Source organism: Onychostoma macrolepis, chromosome 05 (assembly GCF_012432095.1).
Source record: "Onychostoma macrolepis isolate SWU-2019 chromosome 05, ASM1243209v1, whole genome shotgun sequence".
NCBI classification, from domain to species: domain Eukaryota; kingdom Metazoa; phylum Chordata; class Actinopteri; order Cypriniformes; family Cyprinidae; genus Onychostoma; species Onychostoma macrolepis.
Genome location: NC_081159.1, coordinates 156,493 through 168,513, shown reverse-complemented (window position 1 = coordinate 168,513; position 12,021 = coordinate 156,493). Strand labels below are relative to the sequence as shown.

At 40.3% G+C, this 12,021-nt stretch overlaps 1 protein-coding gene across 2 annotated transcripts; it reads left to right on the top strand.

Annotated features, from left to right (window-relative positions):
* Nucleotides 1-629: 629 nt before the first annotated feature.
* Nucleotides 630-11,707, top strand: pax8 (paired box 8). Of its 2 annotated transcripts, none has more exons than XM_058777641.1 (12): nucleotides 630-752; nucleotides 1,073-1,223; nucleotides 3,965-4,106; nucleotides 4,946-5,143; nucleotides 5,272-5,348; nucleotides 5,435-5,560; nucleotides 6,116-6,285; nucleotides 6,352-6,457; nucleotides 6,763-6,978; nucleotides 7,079-7,180; nucleotides 9,018-9,104; nucleotides 10,703-11,707. In XM_058777641.1, exons 2-12 carry the CDS (start codon nucleotides 1,202-1,204, stop codon nucleotides 10,771-10,773), a joined length of 1,317 nt encoding a protein of 438 aa, XP_058633624.1. In that variant the 5' UTR covers nucleotides 630-752; nucleotides 1,073-1,201; the 3' UTR covers nucleotides 10,774-11,707. The 2 variants fall into 2 exon arrangements, with proteins under 2 accessions (XP_058633624.1, XP_058633623.1); XM_058777640.1 differs by having other exon boundaries at nucleotides 3,941-4,106.
* Nucleotides 11,708-12,021: the final 314 nt, after the last annotated feature.

The following is a 12,021-nucleotide window of genomic DNA, read 5'->3' as shown; positions in this document are numbered from 1 at the left end:
TCAAGTGTCAAAACAGCCCAATAAAAGACAGCGAGAAGACCAATTTCATGCAGGACTGTAAAGACTTAACTGCAAGCGATTAGAGAGAACTACTATAACATTATTATTATTAATAATAATCATAATGTACAATAATAATAATAATAATAATAATATGCTAATCATTTTAACAGCAACGATAAATAAAATGAACTGATAGTGTCCAGTAGGCTAATTATTATTATTTGTCGCCGGCTCTGTGAGCAGGTAAACCACTGTAAAGTGCTGGTATCCATCAAGTGAAGGATCAGGTATTTGTCATGACATAATAACAGATTACAGCAAATCATGAGTCCAATTGTGTGTGAACGATGCCCCGGGAGGCGCGTCGCATCTAATCACTGAGGGGGTGAACGAAAACAAGCCCGATCCTTGACAAATATTTCCGTAAACGTTGACGTATCGCTCGGTGTTTTGTTGTGTTCTGGAAGCGCTTGATCCTCCAGAATCATCCATCCGTGCGCTTTGGTCTGGGCCACACCCCGGTGCATATGTCACGCTGCACGCCCCGCCCCTCGATCCGCTGCGTCCAATGATCGACGCGCATCGCGATAAAACCCCCGCCGGCCGCCAGCAGCTCTTACCGCTCCGTTATAACGGAGAAACTCTAACCTATCCCAGCCAGCAGACATACAGAATATGTGCCGTCATAACTGACTCTGTGGCGTTGGATAAAAGCCGTCGGATATTGCCAAGCGTTTCTTCTCCAAAAGGTAAAACATGCCTAACATGCATTGAATATCATTTTGCGCATGGATTTGATGGGGTCGGCAGCTGATAACTTATTGATAACTGCAGACTGTTCAGCCAACAACTTCTGAGCTCTACAGCAGGCCTGTAACACGCAGTAAAACAAGCTAGATCTCTGAGTAATTCTTTAAAAACGAGGAGCTTGTCGTTAATAACTCATCGACTAAACATAGAGTGCTTAAGTATCGAGGCTGTTTGATGCAAATAGTCACAAAGAAATATTAAAGAACAAATATAACAATAGCCGTAATTGTCAGGTTCACCATAAAATGTCCTTTTGCAGGGAATAAAACTATCCACGCAGGAATATTTTCACGCAAGACCTCATATGGACTAAAACACAGCAAATTAAGTGAGAGTGGACACTTGGACATATAACCAGGACATCAAGAGACCAAGACTTCTCTGAGAAATGTCCAACACAACTGGGCGAGGTAAAAACAATAAACGAGTTATTTTGAAATCTATAACGGAATCTGTAGAAATGTCTAAGAAATGAAAAGCAAATGCCGCAATAAGGACATACATTAATTTAGGCATAATATTTCACTACAGGCAACGCAATTTTCAGCATTGTGGTTTCAGTTCAAGAAACTATTCAGCGAATATCAGACAAACCTTCCATTTTATTTTATTAGTTTATTTTACAAATAGCTACTGTTAATTTACTATCAATTGTAAGAGAAATATAGAAATTTATCTTACAATTGATTTATTATAGGAAGCTACGTGTCATCAACTATTGTAGAAACATTTATTTCCAGTGGTGCGTGTGTAAGCGAGGAATACTTGCTGATATATAACATGATCCTCTTACATTCATAACAAATCCGACTGAGTGGAATATTAAATGTAATTCTTATGATTGTTTTGTTGTTGTTTGATTAGTTTATCTACTGATTGCAGTGCAGAGGAAGGGGGCAGACATCTCGAGTGCAGTTGGACATGAAGTCTTTACTCGCACAGATATTGACTCTTCGTTTAGAGGTTAATGGCTTACATCAGTTGCAGTTCAACAATAAGAGCCTATAGCAACAGAAGAGTAAACCTGTATACTAACACATATCTAGGGATTTTTGCCGGTATTTTAGTGATAGACATATCGACATTTGGACACTGGTGCTTGATATCGACATTCTCAATTATATTATATATAAATCTGCTTTCCAGTTTTTCTCTATTTATTTATTTATTTTTAACATGAAAATTAATGTATTCATATTATTAATTGTGCGTTATATAGTTTGCTTTCACGTGCTGTGTTTTATTGTATACAATATAGCCTATAGCACTTCTGTGGAGAAGGTTTTCCCCAACGATTTCGGTCTAATTTTTTTTTTTTTAAGCTCAACGTGTAATTTTCCATGTTATTTTAAAATTAATTTACAATTTATTATTTTTGTATTCAGCTGATCATTGAAACAATTATTCTAGTCCAAATTTGTTGGAATTTTGTCTCATTTTCTTTACCCTCATTGCGTACTAAAATAATTGTATGAAACAGATCGTGTCTATAATGTCAGAACAAAATAGATTATCTAACATTTGCAATAGCCTATAACAAGTGAAGATAAACAATTAAAAAGTGTAAACAATTAAAAAGTTAGCTAAAATCATTTTGTAAGCGATGCGCTATAGATTTTTGTAGTTCAGTCCATGATCTAACACAAGCCTCTTTAAAAACGCTATTAATAATCTGAATAAACAATTAAAATCAATCAACAATACTAGGCTATAAGATTTTGCAGCGGGAAAGTGAACGTAAAACGAACTTAATTTAGCAAAGCATTTGGAATCTGTTCGTGTTAACCCTATTTTTCAATAGGCCTATTTTTAAATTGGCATGGTTGTTTACATAAAATACTGCGAACGCATTATACAACAAGCATTTTGGAAACAAATTTGTACCCAGAAGTGAGTTAATGTCATGTCTCCTCATTTGTGAAAGTTTTCTGTTAGGTTAGGGTTTGGATTAGTATTTAGGTTATATAACTAGCTGTTTATTAAAAAAAAAAAAAAAGAATAAGAAAAAATAGAAAATAAATTAAATCTATGAAAGGTCACCATTTAGATCTCTCTCTCTCTCTCTCTCTGTGTGTGTGTGTGTGTGTGTGTGTGTGTATTCTCCTGGGGTTTCTCTGCTTTAATATCCTGTCGCTTGCTGACTCTTGGCGAGGAGGGTTTGACACACTCCGCTAACACCGTTAATAGCGCCGTTTGATGTGGAAATGAAAGCTGCAAAAGAGCAAAAGGGGAAGAAGAGGCTGAATGGGTTAAATTAAAAGTGAGGCGCTTGTGAGAGTCGCTGGTGCGGCGCAGCACGAAACACAGCGCCGACAAATTTAGTCACAAAAGAGCGCAGGGCGAAAACACGAGGAAACAGCATTACAATCTGCGGTTTATCATCAGATCCATTATCCAGACACTAAAAACAAAAACAATGTAATAGTAACAATGATTACATATTACTGAGAAGTAGTTTCCTTATGAACATTGTATTTACATTTTTACACGTAAGCCTCACTCTCCATTATTTCAGTGCAAAGAATGAGTTTCATTTAAACATCATTCTTTTTCTATGATAAACTTTTACATGTTTCATAGTTTTAATTACCTTAGTAGAGTAAGAGTAATTTAGGCTATACTCAAAGAAACAACATCGTTCCTGGCTAAAACTGGTAATAGCTGAAGGTATGATCAGTTCCTATATTATTACAATTTCTTCTACATTTTAGCAGAGTTTAAAGCAGTAAAAGGCAAATATTCTCCAGGACGTCCCACAGGATCATGAGATAGAGATCTGGAAGCTTTTCCAGAAAACTGGCACAGAGCGGTCTAGAGCAGAAGTTGTGGATATGCAGTACTAGTGAACTGTTATGTGACAGTTTTTGCTGGGTTTAGAGAAACTGAGAAAACATAGGAAATGCTGAAGACCTCATTGTGTAGTAGGTGATGTGACTCCTTTTCTGTTGAGTTTGTTGAATCTGAAAGAATGTACCTTTCAAGAGTGTTCATGTAATTCGGTGATTACACAAAGAAACCTGGATTTCTGTAAGGAGGCAAATTAAGCTGACCTGTGCTGACAGAGGTGTCCGTTTGTCTCATACAGTTAGCGTGATGTTTATGTGTGTTCATGTCCTTTTTCCCCCAGGTCATGGGGGTCTTAATCAACTAGGTGGCATGTTTGTGAATGGACGCCCGCTCCCGGAGGTCATCCGGCAGAGGATCGTGGACATGGCACACCAGGGAGTGAGACCCTGCGACATCTCCCGCCAGCTGAGGGTCAGCCACGGCTGCGTCAGCAAGATCCTGGGCAGGTAACGAGTTCAGAGCGGCCCTGTTGGAACACGCACACACACGCACGCACACACACACACACACACACACGCACACACACACACACACACACACACAAATGCACACACACACATTTGTTTTTGTGAAAAGTGGGGACTCTCCATAGGCGTAATGGTTTTTATACTGTACTTACTGTATGTGCTATTGTCCTACACCAACCCTACACCTAAACCTACCCCTTACAGGAGACTGTGCATTTTTACAAAAAAAAAAATTATCCAAAAAAACTTTTATGATTTATAAGCGTTTTGAAAAATGGGGACATGGGGTAATGTCCTCATAAGTCACCTTCTCCTTGTAATACCTGTCATACCTTTGTCATTATACATATGTCCTCATTTGTCACAAAAACACACACACACACACACACACTCTAACAGCAACAGAAACATATTTCTTAGTGCTTGTTAGGTCTCTGCTCCACTGTAGGATTTTTTTGTATTTTCAGTTGTTTTGTTTTTTCCTCTGGATGCCATAATGTTATCAGACACAAGTAGGTTCAGCATGTTTGACATTCAACGAGAGTCAGGATGTACATTTATTGACCAAGTTGCACTTGCAAGAACTTGGTACTGGTCTGCTCTAAAATAACCATGCCATATCAAGTTCTCCTGATATAATGTTACACACAGTACACAATCTATAAGAAAATAGACAGCACAGCGCATGATATACACATACAGATCAAATCTAGCAGAAATGAAGGAGGACTAAGTGAGCAGACGGGTGACAGAAGGAAGCGGTGAAAGCAGTCAGAGGGAGTCATGGGAGTTTTGTTTTAATGGTCGTTTCTCTTTAGGTACTATGAGACGGGCAGCATTAAACCAGGAGTCATCGGGGGCTCCAAGCCGAAAGTTGCGACTCCTAAAGTGGTGGATAAGATAGCGGACTACAAGCGGCAGAACCCCACCATGTTTGCGTGGGAGATCCGAGACCGGCTGCTGGCCGAAGGCGTTTGTGACGGAGACACTGTACCCAGCGTCAGCTCCATCAACAGGTAATGACCCCTGACCTCATCCACAGAACGCCAGTATGCTGGAAAATCCTGAAATTCAGTCCTTCATTTTCTTTGTACACTTTCCTTCTTGATTAAATCTGCTAACCTGCTGTTTTCTTCTCTTAAAGGATTATTCGCACAAAAGTTCAACAGCCATTTAACCTTCCTCTGGACAGCAAAGGCCTCAGTCCTGGACATACGCTGAGTAAGAACAACTGCTAACACTTCCTGATAATATCTGATTCAGTTCAGTGAAGTAATAAAGTAATAAACTGTCTGTTTGATTGACAGTTCCCAGTTCAGCCGTCACTCCTCCAGAATCTCCTCAGTCGGACTCTCTGGGCTCCACCTACTCCATCAGTGGCCTGCTGGGAATCCCACAGACCAGCGCCGAGGGCAAGAGGAGCCACGACGACAGTGAGTCTCTCTCTATCAGCATGCCGTAATGCACCGATTCAGATGGCAGATAAACATATCAAAGTTTAACAAATGAACCGTGACATACTGACTGATGCTGCTCCGGCGTTTTTTACTGCTGTTTCCATGAGGTATAATTTTGATCTTGAAACATTAAATGAAATTCCTGGTAGCATTAGGAGCGGGTTTAGGGTGAATGCATGGCTGCAATGAGAACAAACGTATTGAAACGGAGTTAGCTCATGTGTTTCTGTGAGAGTGAGAAAGTCTTTGACCATCACCAGTGGAATCTGTATCTGCTGTGGCACATTTTCAGGTTTTGCAGAAATGTGACTCAAATGTTGTCAATAAAGAAATTATTTGCGTCTGTTGCTTAGTTGGGGACGCTTGACTGATTGCACAGACAGAAGAGAGCTGAACTCAATCAGTTTAGCTGGAAAAGTACTCTTTGTTATTGTCCTCTTGCAATATCGACACTGTAAAGCTGCTTTGACACAATCAGTATAGTATGAAGCGCTATATATATATATAAAAAGGTGACTTGCGTTGTGGCAGGCGATCAGGAGAGCTGTCGGCACAGCGTGGATTCTCAGGGCAGCGGCGGCGGGCCCCGGAAACAGTTGAGGGCCGAACACTTCTCATCCCAGCACCTGGACTGCGGCTTCGAGCGGCACCACTACAGCTCCGACACCTTCGGCCCGACTGCAGCCGGGAAAACAGAGCAGGTACTGGAGGAACACCTGTCCTGGACACTGCGCAGACTTCAGATACTGACTCTCTCTCTCCTGCAGGCGCTCTATCCTCTCTCGCTCATCAACGGCAGTCTGGACGAGGGGAAAGGAGCTTCGGCTGTCAGTCGAAACCTGGCGGCCCATCAGGGATACACAGTGGTTGCAGGTAATAACCATAATCCACATGTAAAAGCCTTTAATTCCTTATTTAGTCTCCTCGTCAGAACGATATTTACAAGAAGAGAGGCACATTTACTGCACAAAAAGACACTTCCAGAGTGCCTGTCCAGCGACATTTAGCAAATCGCTCTGTCCGGTATTCCCCAAATTCATAACTCATTTGATTGTCGTATTCACCATTATTGTCATCATTTTGCATATGTGTGATTATTGTAATCCATTGCGCTGCACGTCAATTAACATTCATACGTTAATTTTTCCATCTGTCTGTCAACCGTTGCTCCGCCCCAGAAGCTCTACAGCCCCTCCCACTCTGTCTGAAACAGGAAATGTCACCCGAGGTGAACAGCTCAAGCTCCTCCCCCAACATCATCGCTAACGCAGCTTTCCTGGAGCTCACCTCATCATCAGCGCCCATCACTAACAGTTGCAGCAACGCCACTCATTTATCTCATGGCTTCAACTCATTTTCCCATCATGCCCCAGTGCACGGGCAGTTCATCGCAGGTAAAGCGTCACGCATCGCTCATGCATCCATCATGACAGTGGCCCGGCCGTCTCGTGTGTTTGGTACTGTGAGACTAACGGATGGGTGGATTTGTTTCAGGCAGAGATGTGGCGAGCTCAATGCTTCCGGGTTATCCTCCACACATTCCCTCGGCCGCACAGACCGGCTTCTCCTCGTCCACCATCACTGGGATGGTAGCAGGTGAGCCAGCTCTATGAGTTCACATGTGCTAGGCAAGTTTATTTATATAGCACATTCCATACACAGTGGTAATTCAAAGTGCTTTACATAAAAGGAAGTGAAATAGTCATTAAAAATAATAATTATAACAAGGAATTAATAACAATAATAATAAATCACAACAATAAAAACAAAGTTATTTAAAAATTGATTTAAAAAGAATTTAAAACATTTAATAGAAAATGATTATACATAGTGCAATCAGTTGGGACGTAGCACAGTGCTCATTCAACAAATGCACAGCTAAACAGATGAGTTCTGAGTCTGGATTGTGCTGTTTGATAAGGCAAGGGTTACTATTTTTTCTAAACAACACAATTATTCAAGCAACATTTTCTGTTTTGATGTGGATGGGTTACGGCTCAGGCCTCAGTCTCTGGTCTGGATGAGGCGTAACACGAGGTCCTGTGCTCGAAAACAACATTGACATCTAATGATATAATCCTTGAATTAAATATCGTATTAGGGGAAGGAGTTAATTAAAGTGACACTGGCTGTTCAGAGAAAATGTTGCACTTGGAATCTCTTTATTTTTCATATGGTGGATGTATCTGAAGCACCAAACTTGAACCATTTCATTCTTAGAGTTCAAAATTCACAGTGAATTGTTGTGAAATGTGTTCAGTTCAGACAATATTCAAATTACAAAGTATGTCTGTGAAGTGAATTTCATGCACACAAACACAGTCCTACAGTCTAATGGAGGCACTGGCCAGTGACCTCCTAGCAACCAGCCAGAACAGCCTAGCAACTGCACAACAAATCCACAGCCATAAAGTCACTGACTGTGATTCCTAGTTATTAAAAGAATCATCTGTCTTCCTTTCTGCATTGCATCGCTACTCGAGCGTAGACTTCAACTCGCCACTGTACGCTTTGAATCTGGCTCTGATGACAAATGGCTTGTAATGTTCCTCGTTTGGATAAAACATCTGCTCAGTGAGCTCAAAGTAAAAATCTAGTTTTGTGATTCAGCGTTCACATCAGCGCAGTTTCTCTGAAAACAGTCAAATGTGAGGAGCGCACAGAGCGCGAGAGATCGCCGGGAGGCTGGTTAGAGATTAACAGAGGGACGGGTGGGTTAATCAGTAGCCGGTTAGCTGCGGTAGAGCAGGTCCGGGCGAATGGAGGGAACGGAGCAGGAGTTCTGTCACCCGACCGCTGGGGCCCCACAGAGGGATCGTGACCATCGGCCCCACAGAGACAGAGAGAAAGACTAGCCCTGTGAATGAATGCACACTCTATATGGAAAGCGTACACAGAGAGTATATCCATTAAGGAGCAAACGGCAGGAGGAGACGCAGCAGAGCTCGATGGAGCTGCTCAGACTCTGATGCACTTTTCTTTTTTCATATGAAGTCTGCCCTGCCAAGCGCGAAATGAGAGGGTCTGATTTATTATTTTTCTGGTGGGCTCGCTGAGAGGAAGCGTTCATACACAATTACTCACTGAAGGGGGGATTCAATCCGGCTCCCATAATTACCAATTAGATATTGGAATGTTAAAAAAAAGAATGGCAGAGGGAGGCGGCGAGAGCATGAAAGGCTAAAGGAGGAAGTGAGGGATGGAGAGACGCTAAAGCAGTCTGACTGTATGCACCAGTGAGTCCACCTGCCCGGCCTGCCGGATTAATGCTTTACCAGCGCCTCTAACCGTGAGTGAGCGATGAGCTCGAGCTCGAGCCGCCTCACGCAGGACGACAGTCTGAGTCTGAATCTGCTGTCAGGAGTTCAGTGGTGTGCTTGTTGTTGCTGTTGTCTTGTTTTTGTGTTTGTAACAGATGCATGTTGATTTGCAGGTCCAGAATACACGGGCCAGACCTACAGCCACGCGCCCTACACGTCCTACAGCGACGCCTGGAGATTCACCAACTCCAGCATATTAGGTACGTCCAGCAGTGTGTCTCTGAGCACTTTCACTTCTCTCCATTTGGCAAATGTGGGCATCCACACGTGCTTATGATTGTCTAGTAGAGGGTATTCACTATGCATGTCAGGAAAAAAAACACCTGCATAAACCCAAATACGAGCGCCGTGCCCTTCAACTATTGCAAAAGTTTCAGTCACATGTCCTCTGAGGTGAGTTTACCCTCTGCTAGTAACTCTTTGTGTCTTCAGGCTATAAAGCGTTTCTGTGGAAAGAAATAATGCCACAGTCACAAGACGGCCGTTAGCCCTCCAGCTCCTGATTTAGAATTACAGTGCAGGCTAACTGAAGCTTCTACAATACAAAATAATATATGACCCTGGACCACAAAACCAGTGATAAGGGTCAATTTTGTGAGATTGAGATGTATATATTTATCTGAAAGCTGAATAAATAAGCTTTCCATTGATGTATGGTGTGTTAGGATAGGATAATATTTGGCTGAGATACAACTATTTGAAAATCTGGAATCTGAGGGTGCAAAAAAATCTAAATATTGAGAAAATCACCTTTAAAGTTGTCCAAATGAAGTTCTTAGCAAATGAATATTACTAATCAAAAATTAAGTTTTGATATATTTATGGTAGGATATTTACAAAATATCTTCACGGAACACGATCTTTACTTAATATCCTAATGATTTTTGGCATAAAAGAAAAATTGATATCTTTGAACCGTACAATGTATTGTTAGCTATTGCTGCAAATCAGTGTTGGGGAGTAGCTAGTTACATGTAACAGAATTACGTAATTTAATTACAAAATAAGTGTAACTGTAATCTGTTACAGTTACTGAAAAAAAAATGTGTAACTGAATTGTTAACGATTACAAAGGGAGTTACATCTGAATATTTTTACACGCATACGAATTTGATTGATTTCTTTCATATATTGCATTGACTGCTCTAAAATATGAGACACAGATGTTTCAGGCGTTTAGGACACATGCTTATTGCATAACTGTTTTATTTCCTATTTGGGTTTGTGTATATGCTTTATGTTTTATATTAACTTTTTTCCAAGCCATTGTTAAATGCCAGTGTTTTTGTTTCCTATGCAAAGATTTGATTTCAAAAACAGCATAAACTATATCTTGTAATTTATGATTTTAAATATGTATTTAACCTCAGAACAATCTCAAAGCAAGAAGAAGTGCTAAAGTCTGATTTTCTGGTGGCTTTAAAATTAAATTGTTATAATCTTAATTCAAGTGATGAAGGATTCTGAAAGTCTGACTGTAATCAGTGTTGAGTTCTGTAAGGTAAACCCTGCCTGGTTTCAAAATGATTAACAGTTGAAAACATTCATTAGAAATTTAGAAAAGTAATCAAATTCAATCAGTTATATTACTTTAATAAAGTAATTGAAACAGTTACACTACTTATTGCATTTTAAATAGAGTAAATTGTAATCTGTAACCTATTACATTTACAAAGTAACCTTCCCAACACTGCTACAAATATACCCGTGCTACTTAAGACTGGTTTTGTGCTCCAGGGCCACATAACAAATGCTTGCTCACTGTAGTCACTGATGCACTCACTGTCGCCCCCTGCAGGTTCCCCGTATTACTACAGTTCCGCCGCCCGCGCGCCGCCGCCCTCCGCCGCCGCTTACGATCATCTCTAGTACCGGAGAACCGGAGAACTTTATCTTTTTACTGTGGAGCGTCCAGTGAAAGACACAAGGAGTGAAGAAAAACGAAAACCTTTTATTGCCTGTAAAACTATTTATGTACTTTGTTCATGGCCCGATTAAAGGCCATTTACAGCCACACGTTTACATCTTTATTTCGTCAGAGCATTTCTTGCCCGTGTTTTTATTTCTCTGTAGCCAAAGACATTCTTGCAAACTGTTTTCATATATTCATGGCCAGAAACACTCGACAGGACACAAAGGTTGCTTTTAACAGCTGGAACATCTGAAGTGCTACACGATTCACAAACACTACCAAACTGACAACTGCATCCACACAACTGAACAAATAAACAACAGAAATTAAAGGATTCTGTGAGAAGCATCGCAAGGAAAGGAGTAAATGGTCATTTTGCAAACGTGACATTTTATTGAGTTTGCATTCGAGCTGAATGAATTGATCTCGGATGGGCTTCGCTATTCATACAGCAGATATTTAAAGGAAATAGAAATAACATGTTATCTATAACAAGCGGACATCTCTGTTCAATGTGCCGCATTTCACCATCGTCCAACAAATCAATAAGGACTATCAAAAACAGCATATTCAGTCCCAACCATTACAGAAGCTTGATGTTTTGAGGAAATGTGTAAATAATGCAGAGAAGGCAAACCCCTATTAAAATGAAATTCATTTATATTCTACATGATTATTAGGGCTGAACCGTGTGGGGATTCATTCGTTTTAAAATGTTTATATTCTCGCTTCTATTTTTTCCAGCTTATTATCATGCTTATATTTCTGTGATTGAACGAGTTTTGAGTTTCAGAGATTACGTTTTATTGTACTGTTAATTATATTATTCAAATGTAAATTAATAATTTCTACAGAATTATTTTGAATTAAATAAAGCATGACAAACTACAATGGTGTGTTTTCCTCTTTTTTCCTGCCTTGTACACTAATAATAAGCGTAATTATTCCGAATTGTCAGAATACACGAGCAAACAGCTCGAACGATTATTCTTAAATGGATCAAACTCTTATATAGGCCTAATTACATAGGCTGCTGCTAGACTAGGGTAGCTGGCGGTGATGATTATGGTGTCTCCACTATTTTCCTGCTGAAAATCATCATTTATTATGTTGCATATTTTTCGCCAGTCAGCGGTTTAACTGAACACATGAAAGGGACGAAAGCAATGATCCTGAAAACATGCGCATCTGTTTAATTTCCTTTT

Coding starts and splice junctions, on each gene's coding strand:
- pax8 (XM_058777640.1), top strand. CDS start 1,202: ATGTCCAACACAACTGGGCGAG. Junction 4,107..4,945: donor GTCAGCAAGATCCTGGGCAG/GTAACGAGTTCA, acceptor GTTTCTCTTTAG/GTACTATGAGACGGGCAGCA. Junction 5,144..5,271: donor AGCGTCAGCTCCATCAACAG/GTAATGACCCCT, acceptor CTTCTCTTAAAG/GATTATTCGCACAAAAGTTC.